This window comes from Alexandromys fortis, unplaced genomic scaffold, assembly GCF_014885135.2.
Source record: "Alexandromys fortis isolate MF-2015 unplaced genomic scaffold, M_Fortis_MF-2015_v1.1 scaffold_166, whole genome shotgun sequence".
Lineage (NCBI taxonomy): Eukaryota > Metazoa > Chordata > Mammalia > Rodentia > Cricetidae > Alexandromys > Alexandromys fortis.
This window is the reverse complement of record NW_026068102.1, coordinates 2,875,291-2,899,263: the sequence shown is the minus strand read 5'-3', so window position 1 is coordinate 2,899,263 and position 23,973 is coordinate 2,875,291. Positions and strand designations below refer to the sequence as shown.

Here is a 23,973-nt window from a genome sequence, read left to right as displayed (position 1 = left end):
TTTTTTTTTTTTGTGCTTTCCTTGATTTCTTTAAGGGATTTATTCCTTTCTTCTTTAAGGACCTTTTTCATCTTTCATAAAGTTGGTTTTAAGGTCTTTTTTTTTATACTTCAGTTGTGTTTGAACATTGAGAACCTGCTGTGATAGGATGGCTGGACTCTGGTGGTGACATATTGCCCTAGTTATTGATTGTGTTCTTATGCTGGTATGTACGTATCTGGGTTTGGGCTGATTATAGCTCTAGGTGCTGATTTCAGCTTCTGTCTTGCTTGGGTGGGAGTTTTGTTCCATGGTTTCTGTTTCCTCTCTGAATTTTCCAAGACTGTTTTGGCTGAGTGTTGCCTGTTTCTCTGGTCTGCTGGACAGGTGTGTTCATTGGGAAATGCTTGTTGGTGTTGGGTATTTGGGTAATGGAAGACCAGGGGGAGATAGTTTGAGGGGATCCATAGGAAGCTTAAACAAGAGGACAGGAAAATTGCCTATGGTATTTTGTCACAAAGCTAGGGGCAATCCTGAGAAGTTGGTCTAGCATAAGACAGAGGTGGGAATGTCCATGGTTTTCTGGCAGGCTTTGTGTAGGTTAGCCACTGCCAGGGTTGGGGGCTGGGACGTAGAGATTCAAAGGGAAGGGAAGGGCAGTGGGGAATCATCTGTAAAATCCATAGACCCTGAGAATTGGGTCTAGGGAAACAATGACGTTTGTTCTTAGTTTGAGACAAAGTTCCATATGTAAATGGATGAAGATTTTCTTCTAAGAGTGTTGGGTTACTTCTGCTTGGAACCATTTCTTTATTAACCTCCAATCTTCAGTGGTTCAGTCTTTAGGTAGTAAACTTTGGGTTTATAAGATTTTTTTCTTTGACTGAAGAGTCCCATCCCTCTACCCCAATTCTGTCCTTTCAATTCAAATATTTACCTTTAATATGAGCAGTCAGTCTTTTCAAATAAATAATTACTTGTGACAGAACTTGTTTGTAAGATAAGATGATCTGTAGTTGCTAATTGTCTAGAATTCTGGAAAGAAAATAAAGCATTACTATAAAACTCTTAAGCATTTCTTACTGAAGAATGCCATAGGAGGACCTGAAGAGATGACTTAAGAATACTTGTTGCTCTTCTGGAGGACTTTTTTTTTGGTAGCTTGAAAGTCCAGCTCTTCAAGGGCACCTCCAGTATTCAAGGAGGAAGTCCACAGTAAAGCAAAACTGAGCTTAAAGGTTGTTTATCTGAAGAGTATGGAATAAATTGACACACATGTTGTTTGAGTCATGTTCTTTATTGTTCTTCTGTCCTCTAATTTTCTTCTAAGTTCTAATTCTCTGTAGTTCTTCCTTGTTTCAATTCTGCTTCAACTCTCCTTCGCTTCTCTACCTAGCTTAAATACATTTTTACAGGAGGTTTGGGGTAATAGGAAAAAAAAAATTACAGGAATTACATCTCATTGGTCATAGCATATTCCTTGGGTAAATGATCAGGAGTCAGGCCATTGACCTTTGCAATGCAAGGTTTCAAAGTTTTTGATATAAAACTGTGATCAGAGGCTGGGGGCACATTGGCCAGAGACAAGCTGAGAGACATAGGTTTTTCACTTAGTAAGTGAAAAATTGGCATGCTTTTTTTTTTAGGTTGCTTTGTGTTAATAACCTTTGTTAGACATCTGCATCTCTGATCTTGTGCATATTCGTAAAGTTTTTTTTTTTTTAACTGATGATCCGTTTACAGAAAGATTCTAGTTTGAACTTGCTCTGAGGTAAAAATGAGCTAAAACGTGTATAGCTTGTTTTAGACTGGGGAGAAATTGTTGCTTTGTGTGTGTATGTGTGTGTTAGTCTGAGTAAAAGGAACAAAGCAGTCTTTTAAGTGTTTTATAGTCCTTGTGGGACAATAGATCTAGTTATGAAATATCCTAGTATATTTTCTATATATCAAAATTGTACAGTTTAATGAGAAGTCATCTTTCTAACCACCCATAAGATAGAAATGCAATCATGAAATTACATATACATAATTACATGGGATTATACACTGTAATGCAGGTATTGAGGAGACACCATAGCTGCTTTTGCAGATGCAAAATTACAGACAGGAGTAATGGTTTTCAGAGTCGTTGGTCCCACAGTCCTTTCTCGGACGGGATTCTCTTCCACCAGAGAATCATTCTTCTGGTTGGTTGACATCTGAACACATTTGTTACCTTCTGTAACTCCCATAGCCTCCAATAAGGACTGGAGTTCATTTCTCAATACCGATATCATGAAGCTCATAAGTGTCTATAAATTTCAGTTCTGAGGAATCTAGCATCCTCTTCTAGAGTTTATTGTTAGCCACATACTGGACATTCACTCACACAGACATACAAACATTATACACATAAGTAAAAATAAGTCTTTTGAAAAGGAATTCAAAAAGGGAAATAGGTCTTTTTTTCTGAAAAGTGTTTACTGATGGGATAGATGGACTTTGGATCCTAAGAGTGGGAGAGTGTACACTGCAACTTGCCTGGGCAGCACATTAGAGCTTGCCCGGCCCCCCCCCCCCATCTAACATTGGTGAGGGAAAATGCCCTGCCATCCCTCACCCCAACTCTTTGCCAACTGCTCTAGGCAGGAGAGGAGGGAGTACTGGCTTTGAACCTCACTAACTGCAGCACTTGGGAGAGCGGAGAGTGGGCCCTGCACCATGCCTGGGCAAGACAGTAGAGCTGGATGGGTGTGGTAAGCCAGCCACAAGGGCATGAGAGCAGGACAATGGCCCTGCTTCTTACAGCCTGCTGCAGTGGATGGATGAGCTAGTGTTATGTGTGTGTGTTGGGGGGAGGAGGCAGGGGTGGTAGTATTGGAGAGCTCTCCCTGGCAGACTGATCAACCAGGTCCAAAACCAGGGCTATGAATTGCCCCAACAAAAAATCCACCTCACCTATAAATTTTTGGAGCACGTGAAGGAGTCAAGATCTCCATGACACAAGGCACCAACAGGATTTTAGGATATTCAGGAGGAGTCCCAGTAAGGGTCCACTACCAATGGTTTAACAGAACAAAGGCTGCTATCCAGACTATTAATAACTCATTGCAATTGCAATAAACACTTAAAAGTAAAGATGCATGGACAAAAGGATATACTGTGTGGGTCATTGTGTCAAACTACAGTTTCTACATTGAGACTTCTTTATTTGGTGTTTGTTTTTCTTTTAAAGTTTATTTTATTTTGGGGGGGGAGGTTGCAAGGACAGATCTGATATAAAGGGATGTGGAAATGAATGGACTCAGGATGCATTGATGTTAAATCCACAAAGAATCAATAAAAAGTTTTAAAAAATTCCAGGCACTTTGGAGTCAGAGGCAGGTGGACCTCTGTGAGTTTGAGCCTAGTCTAGGAGTTCTAGGACATCTCGGATTGTTACACAAAGATACCCTTGCTGGGAAAAGATTGTAACTTACTTTAAGACAAAATGAATTTCACAGTAGTTGAATTTTATTCTTATTTCACAAAAGTTTTAAGAAAACCCTCATGTATCATACAAGAGAAGAATCTCCTTTGAATAAAAATATCTTTTAATGTGGATCAGTTATTTCATTTTAGTTATTGAAAGGTTAAATTGACTTTAACTATGGAATAAATGGTGCAGGCTATGGTGTAAGATGCATTGAATTTTGAATAATAAAGAACCAACAAAATCTTATATTCATTTCTTCATGAACACTTCCTTGAAGATTTAAAGGAAATTTTATAGCCATAGGAATCATATAGATTTGCGAGAATAATTTCCCTTTGCCTAACTTTAAATAATTAGTAAATCTGTGTAAATTTGGTGACTGGTCTTTTATTTGAACAGCTTGCTCTAGGGGATATTGGCCAGGATGTGGCAAGGGTCATAGGAGGGAATGATAAACAAGTGAACAGAGGCACGTTGTTTTATCTCTTGCAAAGTAATTAAAAATAAGTATTAAGTAAAGATTCTTAAATTTAAATATGCCATAGATCAATGTGCTAATGGAAAAAAATATATCACAATGCTGCTATAAAAGTCAACGAGCTCATCCTGACTGAAGTTAGTTATTATAGATGGAGAACCTAGCATCTATAAAATGGTTTTCTATTATATGAGTTATCCCACCTCTTTTGAGATTCATGCATCAAGTTAGCTACCTTTTGGGAAAGTCAGTTAAAATAAATGCTATTGTCAGTTGTAAAATGAGGGGCTGGCCTGCTTGTTTGGGTTTCTGTGCTGCCCTCCCGCCCAGTAACCCACAACTGTTTAGCCCCTATCAGCTTATAATTTATAAAGACCTATGTATGATTTTCTTTGGGGCTAAAGAGATGTGGGGTACTGGGCGGGACAAAAACCCCAACAAACAAGCAGGCCTGGCCCTTTATGTTACAGAATGGAGCCCATGTGTATAACTACATACACAGAAAGCCCGAGAAAGCTTGGAAAAGACTAGAGTAAAACATTTCGGATTTCAGCCATAGCAGAAGAAAAAAATCTGAGCTGTTTTAAAATGCCTGCTTTCTGGGCCTTCCTGCCAGGGAAAACTCTTGACTCTTTCAAGCAGGCGGTCTGGACTGTGGAGCTATGGATACATTGTTGCAGCTTGCTTCCTGCAAGAAAATGCCATAGGAGCTTTTGACTGTTGTTTATGGACACAGTATTGGAGCTTGCTTCCTGGCAAGGACCTTAAAACGCCATAGAGTTGTGGCAAAAACTTCTCCATATTCCTTAGCAAATTAAAGATCCATGTGGTCAGAAAAAGAGAGATATACAATAAAGAGAAATTCAAAGAGGAAGAAAACCTCTAAATGGTTTACAATGGGTTAAAAATATATACAGGCTAAAGGTTAAAGTTCTCAGAGTAAAAAAAAAAAAAAAAAGAAAGAAAAAAAGAAAGAGAGTAGCCTGGGAGACAGACGGAGCTCTGTGAGTTCAAGGATAGCCTGGTTTACAGAGGGAATTCCAGGACAAAGATATACATAGAACCTGTCTCAAAAAGCCAAAAGTTAAAAGTAAAAATAAAAGAAAGAGGTTAAAATAAAGCTGAATAAAGATGGAAAATATACAGAGAATCTTGATACTGTATGCTATTATGCTCTCTTTAAATTGTTTAAATGCTGAGGAAGGAGCAACAGTTGCTAAAAGATATTTGCTTATAAATGCTGCAGAATTAATCCAAGATAGGTATTTTGACAATACCTTGACTTCACAGTTGAAGTCAAAAGGTATGTTACTTTGGAGAAGAGATTTTGCTTTTGTTTCAACAGAAAATGAGAGGCTGTGGATTTATTCAGAGTTAAGAAAAATCCAGTTTGATCAAGGAAGACCACCTGAGAAGTCTCCGGCAGGAATAGATGGCCCAGATGTCTGAGTTCTTCATCCAGAACAGGTTCAGTACTGCTGCCTGAGATGATCAAAACTCACAGTATACATCAGTCAGGAGATCATAACTCTAAATTTTCTTTAGGTCCCCATAAGATTACCAGTGCCCCCAACCAGCTGGAAGTAGCCTGAAATACTATGCCCACATTCCCAAAAAATGGACTATGAATATTTTCCTATTTTTTTTTTAAAAAAAAAATAAAGAGGGGGAAGTGGTACTGGAGAATTGTATGTATTCTGGTCAATCATGTTTTAAATAAATGCTGATTGGTCAGGCAGGAAATATAGGTGGGAAAACCAGACAGGAAGTAGAAATGATGTAATGAGAACAGGAGAATTCTGGGAAGGAGGAAGTTGATTCCTCTCATTCCTGCTGAGACCACCGAAGCAGCTGGATGTGATCTGCCTCACTGAAAAAGGTACTGAGCCACATGGCTAACATAGGTCAGTAAAATGGGTTAATCAAGATGTGAGAGTTAGCCAGTGAGAGGCTGGAGCTAATGGGCCAATCAGCTTATAATTTATGGAGACCTACTTGTGATTTTCTTTGGGGCTAAATAGTTTTGGGGTACCGGGTGGGACAGAAACCCAAACAAGCAGGCCAGCCCCTTATGTTACAGTCAGCCATTAGAAAGAGCAACAATACAGCATCTAATCTAACATTACAAATGACATTTTCATGATAGGAGAAATACTATAATCTGGCTCATCTATGAGCTCCTTTTTATGACCTCTTTGTTGTTATTGGTGTAAATGATAGACTTGGAAACTTCAGAATCTTTAATAATTTCTTTCAGTAATTTTTTGTCATAAATTATGAAGTGATTAATTATCTTTCTTATTTATGATGTCTGTTTTTGTCTACTTGTCAAAAATATCAAGGAATCTTAATTGAGTAAATGTTTCTATAGTCCTGTAGGCAAAGCTCTGGGGTATTGTTTTAATTAGTGATTGATGTGTAATCACTAATTACCCATTGTGGGTAGTACTGTGCAAGTAGTCCTGCATCGTATAAAAAAGCAAACTAAATAAACCAGAAGGAACAAATATATAAGTAGTATTTTTTGAGGCCACTGCTTAAGTTCCTGCCTCCAGTCCTTCCTTTGCCTTCCCTTTGTATGATGTATTATAACTCTTTGATGAATGAAATTCTTTACTCCTGAATTTGATTTTGGCTGATGGTCTTTATCACCACACTAGGAATCAAATGAAGGCAGTTATTTAATTTGCTTTTAGGCAAAGTTTCAGGTAGATTTTACTACTCCAAAATTAACTGTGTAGTTGAAGATGACCCTGAAATCTGGATCATCCTGTGCTCCCCATGTATTGGTATTATAGGTGTGTACTACCATATACCAGTTATTGGAATTAGGACTTGGTTCATTCTAGACAGGTACTCTTTTCCATTGAGTTTGATTTTGTTTTATATTTCTGAGACAAGTTCTCATTATGTAGCCCAGGGAAGAGACCGACATTGAACTTGTGATCTGTTTTTGTGTTAGACATCTTAGGGCTGTGATTATATAATGTATACCACCACATGTAGCTTTGGAACATAATACAGCTAATCTTTTTTATTATGTTAATGGGTTATGAATCCCAGTGTATCTGAAACCCCCCCGTACTTTTTAAAATAAAATATTTACATTTTCAAAAGTTTTTATATGGACTCAGAAATACTATTTTTCTAACTATCTTTGAGGAAATAATTCTGGATTTATATGGTTTTAGGTAGCCTTGGGACTCTCTGCCTTAGGACTCTGCTTATTCTGGATATGAAATTGTTTTATAATAGTTCTGTGGAGAGACTAGACCTTCATAAGTTGACTACTGTCTGTCATGTTAGAACTGAACAGAGGTGGTTGCCATGACATAAAGAAAGAATCATCGAGAAAACATCAGATTTTGAAAACCCAGCATTTGACTAAAGAGTTCTCTCTGTCTCTCTCTTCCTGTACGTGTCTAGCATACAGCAACTTTAGGTATTATTCCTCAGGCTCTGTTTACCTTTTTTTTGTTTCCTACTCACCTAGACATTACCAAGTAGAAACAGGAATCCATCTGTCTCTGCCTTTCTAGTATTGTACTAAGATTCTAAGAGCATATCACAACACCTAGATTGACTTGTTTTTATTTGCTTTTTGTGAGTTCTGAGACTTGAACTCATGGAATTAGCTTGCACCCTAGCCCACTGATTATACAACCTCTCTCTCTCTCTTTCTGCCATATTTTTATTATTTAACAGTTCTAAAATTTAAATATATTTTGATCACATTCTTCCTCTCTCCTGTTTGTCCAGATCATCTCTTCCTCTCTCCACACCCAACTTTCCGTTCTTTCTCAAAAAAAAAAAAAAACCCAAAAATCCAATACAATAACAAAACATCCAAACCTAGAAAACAAACCAAACTATAAGCAAATGAAAGCATAGAAAAAACTGTGGAGTCGATTATTTGTTCTTCAACTACTTCTGAATATAAGGTCTTCCCTGGAGTGGTTAATAGACCCAGTGACATTCTGTTGAAGAAAACTGACCTTTTTCTCTCCTGGTAGGTATAAATGACAGTTCTGTTATGATTATTTGCCCTAATGTCTAGGTTTATAGTCATTCATTCATTCATGCATTTTTAACTATATCAAACTAAAATATAATAAGATAAAACAAAATCTATCACTTTGAAGTCTGACAGGATAGACTAGCAGAAGGAAAAGAGCTCAAGAGAAGACACAAGAATCAGAGACTCACTAGTTTGCACGCTCAGGAATCCCATAAAAATACTAAGGTGGGAACCATAATATAAGCACATAGGACCTGGTGTAGACTCATGGAGGCCCTTTGCATGCTGCTTCAGTCTCTGTGAATTCATATGAGCTTTGCTTATGTTAGTTTGGTGCCCTCCATCCCCGCTGACGCCTTCATTTTNTTTTTTTTTTTTTTTTTTTTTTTTTTTTTTTTTTTTTTGCCTCTTTTTTTCTCTGGGCTTCCCTGAACTTGAGGGGAATGATTTGTTGGAGACATCCCATTTAGGGCTGAGTGTTCCAAGGGCTCTCACTTTCTGTGTAATGACTGACTATGTATGGGTGTCTTTGTTACCATCTGCTGCTGGAGGAAGCTTCTCTGATGATGGTTGAACAAGATACTGATCTATCAATATAATAGAATATCATTAGGAATTTTTATCACTACACTATTATTTTCTTTCTTATAAGTCCAGTATTATTAGATTTCCCCCTATGTTCCTGGACTATCTAGTCTCAGATTCTTGAGCAATATTGAGTAGGAGCTTTAAGTCATATCACTTATTCCTTGGTTATCCCCACAAGCTTTGTGCCAATATATCTTGTAGATAGTTGTAGACAGAAGTTTCTGTCCTGCCTGGCCCTGTAGCCATTTAATCCCTAAGAAACACACAGAGGTTTATATCAATTATCAATTGTTTGGCCTGTTAGCTCAGGCTTATTATCAACTAGCTTTTACAACTTAAATTAACGCATAAATCTTGTCTGTGTTATCTACCTTTTATCAGTGAGGCATTATCATCTTTCTTCCTCTGCATCTGACTGGTGACTGCAGACTCTGCAGTTTCACTTTCCCAGAATTCTTGTAGTCTGGTCATGTCGCTCTGCCTTTACTTCCTGCCTGGCTATTGCCAGTCAGCCTTTTATTAAACCAATACAAGTGACAAATCTTTATAGGGTACAAAAGCATTATCCTACGCTAGGTAATACTCCATTTTACATAAAGGGGTTTGTTGCTGGCTTGGTTTTTTTGTTTCTCTTTTGATAGTTTGTAGAATACCCTCCTCTAACACAGACCTTGGGACATAGGGTGATTGATGGCTTTGTGAAGAGCCTTCTCACTAGCTGTCATCTCCATGTTTAGTGAGTTGCGTAGGTGTTGGCTTTAGCAATGGGGCCCTGCTTTCACTTTGTTGAGAGCAGCCAGTAGTCTCATCAGCATTATGGGTTGCTTGGGGATTCCCATGGGCCCCTTTGGCCAATGCAATTAGATAACCCAAACCTAGTAATGGAAACTTCATTTGGTGAGAAGAAATTTGGTGATTTCATTTAGATTGCATTTGTATATGTATATATTTTAGGAAATTTCTGTTGTATTAGGTTTCCATACTACCCCTCAAATGTCCCTTATTTTAGCTGTCTTCCCATATTCTCTACTACTATCCCCTCTTCCCTTCCCAACACCATTTGATCCTCCCTTTCCAGAGGCTCCCCTCATCCACTAATATCCTTTTTCTTTTTCCTAATTATTTCTATCTATCTGTTCCTATAATCACTTTATCTTTGTGGTTCTATGGATTTGCGCTTGGTTATCATTGACTTAACAGTTATTACCCATGTATAAATGGATATATACATATTTGTCTTTCTGTGTTTGGAGTACCTCACTGAGTATGATTTTTTTCTAGTTTCATCAGTTTGCCTGCAGATTTCATTTTTTAAATGGCTGAGTAATACTTCATTATGTAAATGTACCACATTTCCTTTACCCATTTTTCTGTTTGGGGATATTTAGATTGTTTGCAGTTTTTGACTATTATGAATAGAATAGCAATGAACATTGTTGAGCAAGTGTCTCTGTGATGGATATCCTTTGGGTATATGACCAAAAACAGTATAGCTATATCTTGAGGCAGATTGATTTGATCTTCCTGAGGAATCACCACACTGATTTCCAAAGTGGTTGAATGAGTTTGTACTCCTACTGTACTCATACATTGTATGAGACGACTTCTTACTCCATATCCTTGCCAACATGTGCTGGCACTTGTTTTGTTGATCTTAGCATTCTCAGGTATGAGACAAAATCTCCCAAGAAGTTTTGATTTCCATTTCTCTGATGGCTAAGGATGTTGAACCTTATCTTTCTTTCTTTATGTGCTTTTCAGCCCTTTGGGTTTTCTCTATTGAGAATTCTCTGTTTAGATCTGTACCCCACTTTTTAATTGGGCTATTTGTTTTCTTGATATCTAGTTTCTTGATTGCTTTATATACTTTGAATATTAGACCTCTACGGAAGATATAGTTGGTAAAAATGTTTTCTGTTTTCTCATTCTGTAGGCAGCTGATTTGTTGGAATGATTATGTTTTAGCCAAGTGTAGTGGGTGTGGGGTCCATGGTAGAGTGCTGTTTTACGGGTCATTGAGGAGTCATAAATGATGAGCTAGAAAAAAAAACCCGCTGAAAGGTGACACTATAGGAAGAACTTGGGGTGTCCTGGGGCCAAGTCACAGGGGAATATAGGTTGTTTGGGAGGTGGGGCTCGGATTAGTAGGCTATAGCAGGACTAAGAATAAATTTGGGGAGATCAGAATGGAGGACATCAAGGAGGATTTTAATTTCCCTATGTGAGTGTCAGCCTAGTCTGGCAGCGTTGGGTCACTGGTAGAGAGGTTCAGTGAGTTGGCCAAGCCAGAAAGAACTGAAGATGTGCTAAAAGGAAAGGCTGAATGGATCTGTCAAGAAGAAATAGGGGGATCTTGGGGGCATGTACAAGACTCTCAGTTATTAGGAGATGGACATATGTTCCTGTGGGTGAACTGCAGCAAGACTAAGGATCTTTAGGAAAGTTGTCTTATGTAGGAATTCAATGAAGTGGCTTGTTTATTTGCATGATCATTCAGTTTCAAAATGGTTTCTACATTGTGATGCTTATTTAATTAATTCATATTAATTAAATTTGAAAATCTTCTGTAAATCTTCTGTAAATAGGACTCTTGCTAAAGTGTATGGACTGAAGTTTTGTTGTACCTGAATTAAGAGATGTCATCCTATAAATGAGAAAATAATTACAGAATTTTATTGCACTTTTCTATGATCCCTAAAGTGTAAATCTTGCATTTTAAAGAAAACTTTGGTCAGTTTCCAGAGCTTCAGTTATATATAAGTTATATATAACACAGTTATTTTGTGAACTAAAATGTTTGAATGATTTCTTCCTTTTTTACTGCTTCATCAATATTTTTCCTTACACCAAAGTGTTAGGAAATAGAATTAGTTTATTAATTAAATAATGGTTTAAAGATTAAAATAAAACTAGAACAACCCTAAAGGTCTTTAGTATAAAAGGGAAATGATATAAAGGGTTGTTTATAAGGCCACTATAATACTTATTAGAGAGAACCCTTTTAGTTCACATAGAAGAAGATTTAATGCCCCTCTGTTATAGCACTTTGTGGAGGTTGAAATGAATCTTTATGGATATACCCAGTTTGGGGTATTAGAATTTAGCTATAAGGAAAGTATGTGAGGAAAACAATACTGTTTGCCAAAACATTCTAAACAGCTATGAATTATAGTAAATTAGTTATTAATTGGTAAATATTCTTAAAAATCAGAATTTTTTTTTCTATTTTAGTACTTTTTTTTTTCCTTTTCTTTTTTTTTTTTTTTTTTGAGATAAGGTTTATGTAGTCTATTCTGGCCTTAAACTAGCTGTGGAGCTGAGCCGGTTTTTAATCCTCCTAGCTTCAGTTCCTAAAGTTCCAAAACCATAGGCATTACTACCATTCCAGCCACTTTTAACAAAAACAAACAATAACACAACAAAATTCCTTTTACTTTTAGATCAGAAATTATAGCTAGTTTTCACCCATTCCCCTAACTAACTGGGGCTAAACAAAACTAAATTATTCCAGTAATTTTACCAAAATTTAGATGAGTTGTTTACAGTTGAAATTATGTATTAAAATTTTCTTGGAAATATATGCTGTTATTATTTATTGAGAACTACTCTGAGCACAGGGTCTATGGTTTGGAAAAATGTGGATTTTTCCAGGAGTATGAAATTGGTAGGACACAGTGGATCACATACTAAAGTAAAATAGGCATGACTGGGGGAGGGCTGTCAGAAGGTATGTTTTACTATTGGTTTCCTAAGGTGATGTTTTATGTTGAATAGGCCCTCAGAACTAATGTCCAAACAAGAAACAAACAATAAAAACCTTCATCTCCCAAATTAAATATGTACCAAATATCAGCATTATATCTCAGGCTATCTGCTTTAAATTAAAGATGATTATTATTATTTTCTTAGATAGCACCAAGTGGGAAATGAGTACTTACGTTTAATTTTCATTGGAATCATGCAGTTATTGGATACAATTTTACATTGTTAATTGTATAGAAACACAATATGTTGGTAGTAATTTTGGAATAATTTTAATGGATATATGCTTATCACTTTTTAGTAAGTGCTATATTTTTCACTTTTAAGCAATAAAAGATAATAGTGTAGTACCTGACATTTGATTAATAAATGCTGTTTTTCATTTGCTAATATGGATTTTGCTCTCTTTCTCCCTGTTTTGGTTCTATCTAGGGTGTGGATGAATGGAATATAGCTCGCCTAAACACAGTCTTGGATGTGGTTGAAGAAGAGTGCGGTATTTCTATTGAGGGTGTAAATACCCCCTATCTCTATTTTGGCATGTGGAAAACAACATTTGCATGGCATACGGAGGACATGGATCTCTACAGTATTAATTATCTACATTTTGGGGAGCCCAAATCTTGGCAAGTCACTAATTTAATATTCACATCCTTTAGAGTTGTGAGTCATTGAGTGTTGTGCATTATTGAAGAGAATTCTTTGATAGAGTGTAAGGAAGTTTTGGATTGTAACCATATAATCATTCTTTTCTTCTCAGATTTTTGAGTAGAAACTTTAAGCCCAGTGGTTTCCTATGGACATTTTGTATGCCATGGATTAATATCTTTATCTGAAGTAATTTATGGAATGTCTTTATTTCTTTGAGTATTTGTTAGAAATTTTGAGATAAAATTAAAAACATGACATCTTGGATGTAGAAGAATCTTGATCTGTTGATTCAGCTTTCTCTTAATGATAATCCTCATTTGGTCATTAATGTGACAAGGAGAATGAATCAGGGGACCTATTAGCAGTCCATGGGAAATAGTATTGGTAAGAATGGCAACACACTTAAGTTGAAATATTGTCACAAGCTGTTGTGGGCCATGACACAATTGCTACAAATGACAGCTGATATTTATAAGGCTGACATCCATGGTGATCAACTGATGGTGGAATTTTTTTTTTTATTTTATTGATTTATTTTGTTTCTTTGAGACAGGGTTTTTCTGTGGCTTTGGAGCCTGTCCTGGAACTAGCTCTGTAGACCAGGCTGGTCTCAAACTCACAGAGATCCACCTGCCTCTGCCTCCTGAGTGCTGGGATTAAAGGCGTGCACCACCACCGCCTGGCCTGATGGAGGAAATTTATAGGCAGGGCTTATTGAAAATATTGCATATAATACTGATTGCCTATGCCTGTAAATTCATGTGTGTAAATGGTATCTTCCCAATACCTGCAATGTAATGTGTAATCTCCCGTGATGTGTGTATATATGGTTACATCTCAATCTTATGGACATATATATCCATGGATAGCCAGGATGATACCTTTTCATTAAGCTGTATAGTTTTGATATGTAGCAAATATACTAGGATATGCTTCATAACTAGATCTATTGTCCCACAAGGACTATAAGACATTTAGGCCCTGTTTTTTATCACTAGCCCAAGACTGGCATGAATAACACAACAGTTTCTTTTCACTTCTAAGAAAAGCCACATACAATTCATTGATTCATAACCTCAAGAGCAGATTCAGACTAGACTGAATGTCTCTGTGAACAAATTGTAAGTTAAAAACTTTGCAAATATGCACAAGGACGGAATTGCAGGTGTCTAACCAAGGTTATTAGCACAAAGTGACCTAGAACTGCTATGTCAACTTTTTTAGCCAGGTTTGGCTGATAAGAGACCAGCAGCTACTTTCTACTAAATTCCTTAAGCAATTAACACTCGGCACAAACTTCTAACCTCAGTTTATGGTACAAAATTCAAGGCTCAGTTTAGTAACTTTATATTTTAGTCCTAAAATTTATATGGTGGATAGGAATAACAAGTAATGAATTAATCAAGTCCAGTGAGAAGCAGCTCTACATGTGAAAGGCGTTGCAGATAGCCAGGACTATGGAAGACAGCCTGACCTCACAGCCTTGAATAAAATGTTACAAGCTTTTCTCTTATAATTTTCTCCTTGTACTCTGGGGCTAAACACAGGATAAGAAAATATATCTTTAGATTTGGGACACATTTCATGCTAGCCTTAATTAAAGTACTGAAGTGCCCAGCACTCTTCATCCCTGCCTATGTGTTCCCATGGTAAATAGCTCTGCCACTTATCTTTACTCAGAAGTACATTGTGACCCTAAGAAGATTTTGTAACCCTTTTTATTGACAGAAGTTTGCTGTTAAATATGTATATAAGCTGTGTGCCCAGAGAATTAGGGAGAATAGAATTAGAACGAGAGAACTGAAACTTAAAATTAGAGATAATTAGAACAAGAGAATTAGAACTAGAGAATTGGAACCAGGAAAAAGAGAACAAGAAGTAAAAAGAACATGTCCCACACTTCATGTATGTGAGTCTTTTTCTTTTAGATAAGAAAATTTTCCTAAAGTTCTCGCTGCTCTGAGGTGTTCTTTTTGTTAACTTGGGAACAGCGTTGGTAGTTAGACTCACCTCTGCAACAATATGTGGTGCATGTATTTATTAAGATGGCTGCTCATTGTTCATACTGTGGTGGGCTCATAGTAATTCTCCTGTTTCAGTTGCCTGAGTGTTGAGATTACAAGTGCTAGACTGGTTTGATGTGGTTCTTGAACTCACTGTATAAATTACATGGATCATAGACTTCCAGTGATTATTTCTGCTTCTGCTTTCCATATGTTGCAATTAGAGGCATATGCTATTTTTTTTTTTGTAATGACTTTAAAATGTATCAGTGAAAAATGAAGTATATGCCACATTCATTACTCATTTGTAGTTATTAGCTTATTAGTAATACTGGTTATTTCTGTTTTTAGTCAATTTCTAATATAAATTTAATTTTCTCTAATTCATACATATGCAGGCTGACATATAGACAGGAGCATGTGGTCTATCTTTTTGACAGTATAGGAGATACATTGTTTTGGATGCTTATCAGCGATACTTCCCAGCATGAAACACCTTTCCTCACATAAGAAGAGAGTAGCCTCTTCTAGTTTCACTTTGATAGAGCATTGGAATGATTTGTATAGTATACATCCCTGTCTTGCCAGTACTTCCACTTGTATAATTTGTGCTACTTTAGTAACAACAAAAAAGAACATTCTATTGGTCAAGTAATTATAAAGAACTTACAAACAAAAAAATAATCACACAGTGAGTTTAGCTGGACCAAGATCTCCAGATGTTGGTCCAGTGTCTCTGAGGTCAGGAGCTCCACTCAGTTGTATCTCAATGAACTCTATAAAGAGAGCATCCATTCTGGGGAACTTCACATTGGGTTTTGCATTTTTACAAATACATCTATCAAATACATTTTTATGTACTTAACATCAAAAAACTAAAAAGTTCAAGATTCAATTAAAATTAGCAAAACACTTAGATAATACTTGCTTTCCTTACATTTGTCCTTTACCTTCAGTCCTTTCTCATACCCTAATATTTTCCTTGTTTTCTTTTTCTGTGCTCTTCTATACCAACATGTACATCTGTTTCATCATACACTTACAATGCTAGGATCCGCATGAGAGGGACAACATGTAGGTTGTTTTGCTTTCCTTTCTGAGATTGTGTCACATCACTTAATATCATACATTCTAAATCCTTCCATGTTTTCGCAAATTTTATGATTTCATTTTTCTTTAGATGTAGTCTTCTGTTTTATAAACGTACTATGTTTTTATTATCCATTCATTCATCTGTTGAAGGACAATTAGGTTGGTTCCATTTCTTTGCTATAGTACTTAAAATAGCTTTTCTTTCTTTCTTTTTTTTTTTCTTTTCCTCCCCCCTTCCCCCAACAAGGTCTATGTTCACAGCTCTGTCTGTCCTGGAAATCTCTATATCGACCAGGTTGGCCTTGAACTTACAAACATCAACTTACCTATTTTTCACAGGTACTAGGGTGACTGCTCTTGGGTAGTCCAGTTTTTCAAAAACATTAGTTCTTTGAGAATATTGTATACCATGTTGTGACCATATTCACCCTTCCATTCCCAGCTCCACTTCTTCCCTTCACACTCCAACTTTAACCCTCCACCCCACCTCTCCAAGGTGAATTTGTGCTGCTGAACTATTTTTGGATGAGTGAGTGATCTTTTACTCAAACACGATGGGTTTAAGAGGTCTTACACTTTTAGAGAAAATTGATCTTTTCTCTGTCAGCAGCTAAGAATTGTCATATCATGAGGTTTTTAGTTCATAATTTAGGGAATATTTCAGATACTGCATATTTTAAAGCACTAACACCTGTTGGTCAAGAGTCCTTTGGCAAACCTCTCTCCAAAGTATTCACATTATGAGTCACAGCAGTAGCAAAATTACAGTTAGGATGTCACTATGAAAGTAATTTTATAGTTGGGGTCACCACAACATGAAGAACTATATTAAAGGGTTGCAGCATTGGGAAGGTTGAGAACCACTGCACTGGGAACGTTGGATGAATATTTTTGTTCTTTAGGGTGAAAAGATTAAAATCCAGATTTTTTTTAAAGTTATATAATTGTGAAATAAATAGATAAGTAAAAGCTACATTTAAAAGACAACAATAAAGTCTGAAACATGGCTCACTGGTAAAGGTTCTTGCCACCAAGTATGAAAACCTAAGTTTGATCCCTACAAACTAACTTGGTGGGAGAGAACCAACTTCTGAAAGTTGTTCACTAACCGTCACAAGCACAGATGGTACACATGTGCATGCACATGTGCATTCATACACATAAACAATAAGTATAATAAAAATTACAAAAAGATAGCAACCAATGTTTTCTTTGAAACAATACCAAAACTGGCCAGTTTCCAAACAAACAAAATACCTATGCCCAGAAGTATTTACAGTACATAGGAAATTGTTGGTTGAGGGTTTGTTTATCTTGATCCTTTGCTCCCTAACCTTTAAGTTACAATTGCCTCTTGGACATTTAAGTTGGTAGTTTATATTGATTTTCTTCCATTCTGTATCTAAGGTACAGACTTTTGTGATTTCTTATTTTCTACTCAGTTTATCTAAGTTCAGTTTAGTGTTCAAATTTTGTAAGCAGAGGTATTTATATCTATATAACTATCTATAATATTATAAACAACATTTTCTTATTTATTCTTAATATTTTAGGTATGCTATTCCTCCAGAGCATGGAAAACGACTTGAAAGATTAGCCCAAGGTAAAACTTGCTTTCCATTTCTTATTTTATACTTTTTGTTTTGTGGTAGTTCAGCAGTTTATTTACTGTGTTTATATATGTCCTCTTCAAACTGTTGGCTTTTAAATGTTACCCTAATCGAATAATGTTACTTATTTTCATATTAATTTGTGATGTTTCTTCTGTTACATAATCTTCATAATGATTTTAGCTACTGTTTAATATTTCATTGGGCTATTCATTTTGACTATTCCTCAATTTCTTTTCTTTCTTAAATAACATTGAACTTTATCTTTTGCTATTTACTCTTCCCCCAAATATGTCAGCTGGTCATGAACTATTGGTAATAGCAAGTAGAGTTGAATTTGAGTGATATCTGGTAGCAATCATTCTGCCTTTATCTAAGACTACAGCAAGCAGAGCACTTCTGCTCGGGCATATGTATGCTTTATTGTTATGTTAGGTTTGCCTTTTATTAATATGGCAAAGGACATTTTCCCTCCATGTTACCTACTTTCACTTAAACATTGAGGACATTGAGAAAACTCATTGGCTCGACAGTTTAAGCTGAAATTAATAATGGCATCTACAGTTTATATTCCTAATCCAAATTATAGGAGAAATTAATAATGATATCTACAATTTATCTCCCTAATTTAAATTATAGGAAATTGTTAGAAGGAATAGTACAGAATCACCTTTGTAAGAAGCAGTATTATAATTTTCGCAGGCTACAGTGTTTTGTTTTGTTTTTAAATGTATTTTATTACAGTAATAATAGCAGTTTAAGCTGGGCCATTGAGGTGCACGCCTTTAATTCCAGGCAGAGGTAGGCGGATCTTTGTGAGCTTGAGGCCAGCCTGATCTACAAAAACTATGTCCTGGATAGCTAGGTCTGTTATACAGAGAAACCCTGTCTCAAAAAACAAAACAAAACAAAAATAGCAGTTTAATTGTGAATTTTAATTTAGGGACTGTTTTCATGAATTACTGAAGTAATAGAATATTGTGAATACTGTTCTGGATAACAGATTAAAGCAGTTTTATAAGATGATTATCATCAATTCAGAATATATAGGCAATGAACTTTGTGCTAAAATTAAAGTTGCTCTGTTCTTTTTTTTTTTATGATAACTAATTAAGTGTTTGTATTAAACTCATGACCAAAGAACTTAAAAAGGAGCAATGACAGCTTTGTGGTGTGGGGTCATACTGTGAAGTTTATTATGTAAACTACAACAGATAATATCCAAGGGAAATAAAGGTACAATATTTTTAATCAGTAAGGTCAACAAAGTTGGTTAATGACGAAGAACATTAAACTAAAACTGTTTTATAGTATCATTTTGAGGAAGGAAAAAAATGAAAGTCCTATAGACAGTGAAGGATTTATATGAATGACCAGACATCAGCCAGATGATTATAACGATAAAGCAATGCTATATATATATATTAGAGAATTATAGACTATCTAGATCAAGGCAACATCTGATATATAAAATGAAAAGCAGGTAGAGATATTTGCCATTATCTTGTCTGTACACAATAATCTTTATGGCCACCTTTTTTTTTCATGAGTGCATTCATTTTTGATTTCTACCGAAATTTTGCTTGTTGACACCTATGAATATTTTATCTAAAAGCTATCAGGTCTGTATTTAACAAAGTCAAGAATTTGAATTTGCCTTTCAGTTGCTTTCTCATTGTGTGTGTGTGTTGGCATTTGTGTGTGTGCACAGGAGTTTGGTGTTGTCGTTCTCAGTTGCTTTCCACCTTATATATTTAAGTAGGGTATTTCACTTGAACCCAGACCTCGTTAGCCATTTAGTTAGCCTAGCCAAGCCAGCTTGCTCAGGGATCACTTTGGCGGACTGGTTATAATACCTTATTGACATACCTGGGTTCTAGGGATCAGAACATTGGTCTTGATACTTGTATGACAAACATTTTACCTGATGAACTATCTCTATAGACCTGACCTTCTAATTTATGCAATACTTTCTCCCCAGTGTTATATGGGCATACGTATAATAAGAATATACAATTGTCTGCTTGTTATGTTCAACGGTAATGCCATTGAATTCTTTCCACTGTTTGGTTTGATACAGTTGAATTCCAAGCTGGAAGAGAATAGAGTATAATTATAAAGTTTAATAATAAAAAAAAGACATTAAATTGTTTTCAGTTTTTAAAATATCCACATCTCACTCTCATTTTTTTATAGAAAAAGGACAATGATTTTGCTTTTGTATTAAATTATTTCAAAACCAGATTGAAGTAAATTGGAAATGTCATTTTTTAATGAGAAAGCATATTCTATTTGAATCTTATTGTGAATAAAATTTTGTTAAAAATAATGACAATCACTTGCTTTCATTTGTGAAAATTTTAATTATTACGAAAAGATATGATTTGGGATGATGTACAGCAAGTTTGGGAATGTGAGTGACCAGCAGGGAATGCATTCTTCTGTTTACGTGTTATAATGTGTAACCTCACTTATTATTTGAACAGGTAATTACTTTTCAATTAAGACTTTATAAGTTCGCTTTTACTCATTTTTTTTTATTTGATGGATTAATACTGTTGCCCATGTTGTCCTTTAACTCCTATACTCATGAGATCATTCTGTCTCCTAAGTAGTTGCTATTATAGATTGCAGCAGCTGCATCTAGCTACCACCTTACTTAACAAAATCAATATTCTACAAGGGAGGGTAGAAGAGTAATTATTAGGAAAGACTAATAAATGAGCACATGAGTTATAGATAGAGACATATATGTGAGTATATATGTATACTTCAGGCTTGTTAGCAGTTTTGAAACCCAGGGAGCAGACTTTTGTACCCTGATTTGTTGGCATCCTTTTTGCTGGGGAATGAATAAAGTTCTGTGCATGGAATACAAGCAGCCATCCTCTGTATTTCTTGAAATTATATTCAAAGTTTGTCAGTTTCTGAAAAGTCATTCATAAGAACCTTGGCTTAGTCATATTAGTCCTGACAAGAGAGCAGAAACAAGTTGTAATATGATCAGGAAGTCGTTTTGATCATGAACAGATTTGAAACTGACTTGTGTTCATACCTTTCTCTTTGAATTAGGTTGCTATACTTTTATTATTTCAATGTGATAAATATTATTCCCTTAAGCATTCATTTATTGATGGTCTAAAAATGTCATTTTACAATGTCTGACTTTGAAAAGCTGGCTAATACAATGTCCCTAATTCTGAGCAATCAATCTAAGGACTTCTATACATATTTTTAAAAAAAAAAAACTGATAAAAATCTGTGCTGGAGAGATGGCTTAGTGGCTAAGAGCATTTACTGCTCTTTCAGAAGTACCTGATTTCAACATTGTGGCTTACAAATTTCTAACTCCATTGCAGGAAATCTAACACCATCTTCTGGTCTTCTTGGGCACTGAGTATTCATGTAATGTATATACATACACACATGCAGGCAAAAATGTTCATATATATAAAATAATATCTTTTAAAAAAAGTAATTCAGTGATAGACCTATCTTCATTCCTTTTCATGGAGAGCAGTTAGTGATCTAGCAGCTTCGGTTTATTTGCATGTAAAAAGTAGCTGGGATATATCAATAATAGTAATGTAGTAGTCCCTAAACCTCATACTCCACTAATTTTTTATTAACCTACTATATGTTTAATTTTTTAAATTTTACCCATTTGGATACTGGGTCTTACTACATAGACCAGGATGACTTCAAACTCAATATACCCACTTTCCTAGTCCTTAAATATATACATCACCACACCTGGCTAATTGTTAATGTTTTTGTTTTTTAATATTCATGTATGTTTATAGTAGTTCTAGGAAGAAAGAATATAGAAAGAGATTTATCAGTTATCAGGGAGAAATTTATAAAAAAATGAACATTTCTGTGTTTTTTGAGCATAGAATTAGGATAGGTTTTAAGCCAAAAAAAACATCTTGTTATCTTTGTACTTGTTTGATCTTTTTTTCTTAAAGAATTCTCATCATATGTATACATGTGGGATCTGTCACATGTCAGGGAAAGATTTACAATGAAGTAGCCTCTGAGATGCAAAAATAATTCATGTGAGAATTATCTACTGTTAGAGACCAGCTTCTACAAAAATACTACTTGCCACGGTAGGGGCATGGGGATCAGAAAAGTTAGTAAAGAGTATGAAGACGTGAATAAAAATAATGAAACAGAAACATAGGATAATATTGGGATGGAGTTCCAGTGAATACTGAAATTGCCTGCCTTTAATTTTCCATATACTTTTATACCCCAATAAAAAGAAAACCAAAAAAAAATGGAAGAAGGCAAGAAAAGACTTCTTTAACATATTCAAAGAACAACTCCAACAGTTAACTGCTTCAGTACTTTGAGACATCAAGTACTTTGAGACATTAGCATTTTGTTGTTTAGGGAGTGAAGTCACCCTTATATCAAGTATCAGAATATTTGTACCTGAAGGAAGCCACTCCCTAGGTCAAACCTCCTGCTTCAAAAGAAGGAACAGAAGTATGCTTGCATATCCTGACCACTTGTCAGGATGGAGTAGATCTGCCTATATGTGCCATCTTACTGTCAAAAGAGCCAAGTAACCACATCCATTGTCAACAATTTTGGGCACCCTCAGACTCTCTGACCTTCAGACATGGTGGGAAATAGGTTCACATTTTTGGGCCTCCACAATCTACAGAACGTAAAAATTAGGTATAAGTTTCTGCTCATCAGTTTGATATTGAAAAAAATAATAACTGGGGCTTGAGATACAGCTCAGTTGGTAGAGTGCTTGGCTTGAGTCTAGTCTCTAAGAACTCATAGACCTTGGTGTGGTCGTGCACACTGGGAAGAGATAAAAGGAATAGAAATCTGGGGTCATTCTTTCCTGCACATTAAGTTTGAGGTAAGCCTGGGCTATATAAGACCCTGTCTCAGGCAAACAATAACTTGTCAACTATAAAAGCACTCTTTTCAGGAGATAAAAAACAAGGTAGTTTTTAGGAGACGCATCATCTTTGATCTGAAAGTCACTGTGGTCTCTGCCTGGTACTTCTCTCAGCAGTGGTTTGGGTAATGGAGGAAAACCAGAGAAGTTTGAGTCTCTAATGTCTAGGCTTCTTCTCATCTTTAAATTTTTAAATTAAAATATTTTTGGACTAGAGGTTTTATCTTAAACTTGCTGTATTGTGGAAGGTGACCTGACTGTCCTGTCAAGTGTTGGGATTATAGGCATCAGAAACCACACAACATCTCATAGTTTCTTCTTTTGTTCTTTTTTTATATATATCATAGCTATATGTCACAATCTTTTAGTTTATTGTCATTTATTTATTGCTTGAATTATGGTTTATTTAAAGACAGGGTCTTCACTCTGCTAGCCAGTGTAGCCTGAAGCTCACTGTATATTCCACATTGGCCTAAAACTCATGATAATCCTTTTGTTTTAGTCCTCCCTAGTGTTGGGATTATTGTTGTGACATCAGACATAGATTTTTTTCTTTATTGACGCATTATGCTTATATATTTTCTGGATTTAGTATGATAACTTGTTATGTTGCAATAATTTTTTATGACCAAATAATAATATTTCATTGTACATATACCACATTTTCCTTATTCATCAGTTAGTAGACAACTTCTGTTGGTTCCATTTCTTCTCAGTTGTGAATAGTGACACATTGAACACTAGAATGTAGATTGTTTCTTTAGTGTATGGATTTCATTTCCTTTGTATATATATGCCTATATGTAGATTTCTATGTCATATGGTAGTTCTTTTTTAATTTTTATGTCTGTTTTAAGATAAGTATATTTTTTCATTTGAGCAATATCTTATGTTTTGTTTCCTGTTGCATGTTAGAGCTGTTGCGTCTGTTGCTTGTTTCTTTTGTGGTGAAGAAGCTTCCTAGTTTAATTTAATACCATCTCTCTCTCTCTTTTTTTCCCTCTGAACCTTTGAGACTTTACCTTAAAGAATTTCCTTTATGCCATTGTCTTGATATTTTCTCTATATTTTCTTCTAGTAGTTTCAAATTTTCAGGTATTGAATGAATTTTGTTCATTTTGAGTTGATTTCATAAAGGTAAGAAGTCAGTTTTACCAATACTGTTCAACAAAGAGATTGTTGTGCTTTTGGCTTTTATTTACATCTTGTAAAGCTTATATCAATAATGTAAACATGCAGAAGTTGGTAAACGGTGTCAAAGAATAAAATACTACCTTAGGATTTCTATTGCTGTGAAGAGACACCATGGCTACGGCAATTTTTAATAAAAGAAACATTTAATTGGAGTGGTTCACATATGGTTTCTGAGATTCAGTCTATTATCACCATGATGGGTTGGTGAGGAACATGGTGT

At 35.5% G+C, this 23,973-nt stretch overlaps 1 protein-coding gene across 3 annotated transcripts in view; it reads left to right on the top strand.

Moving 5' to 3' along the window:
- LOC126489580 (lysine-specific demethylase 4C) overlaps positions 1-23,973 on the top strand; it is a 181,075-nt gene that overhangs the window by 39,296 nt on the left and 117,806 nt on the right. For all 3 annotated transcript variants that reach the window (XM_050123921.1, XM_050123922.1, XM_050123923.1), the window contains exons 5-6: positions 12,712-12,905; positions 17,579-17,628. In XM_050123921.1, coding sequence (XP_049979878.1) covers positions 12,712-12,905; positions 17,579-17,628 — 244 coding nt within the window. The remainder of the gene's footprint in view (positions 1-12,711; positions 12,906-17,578; positions 17,629-23,973) is intronic.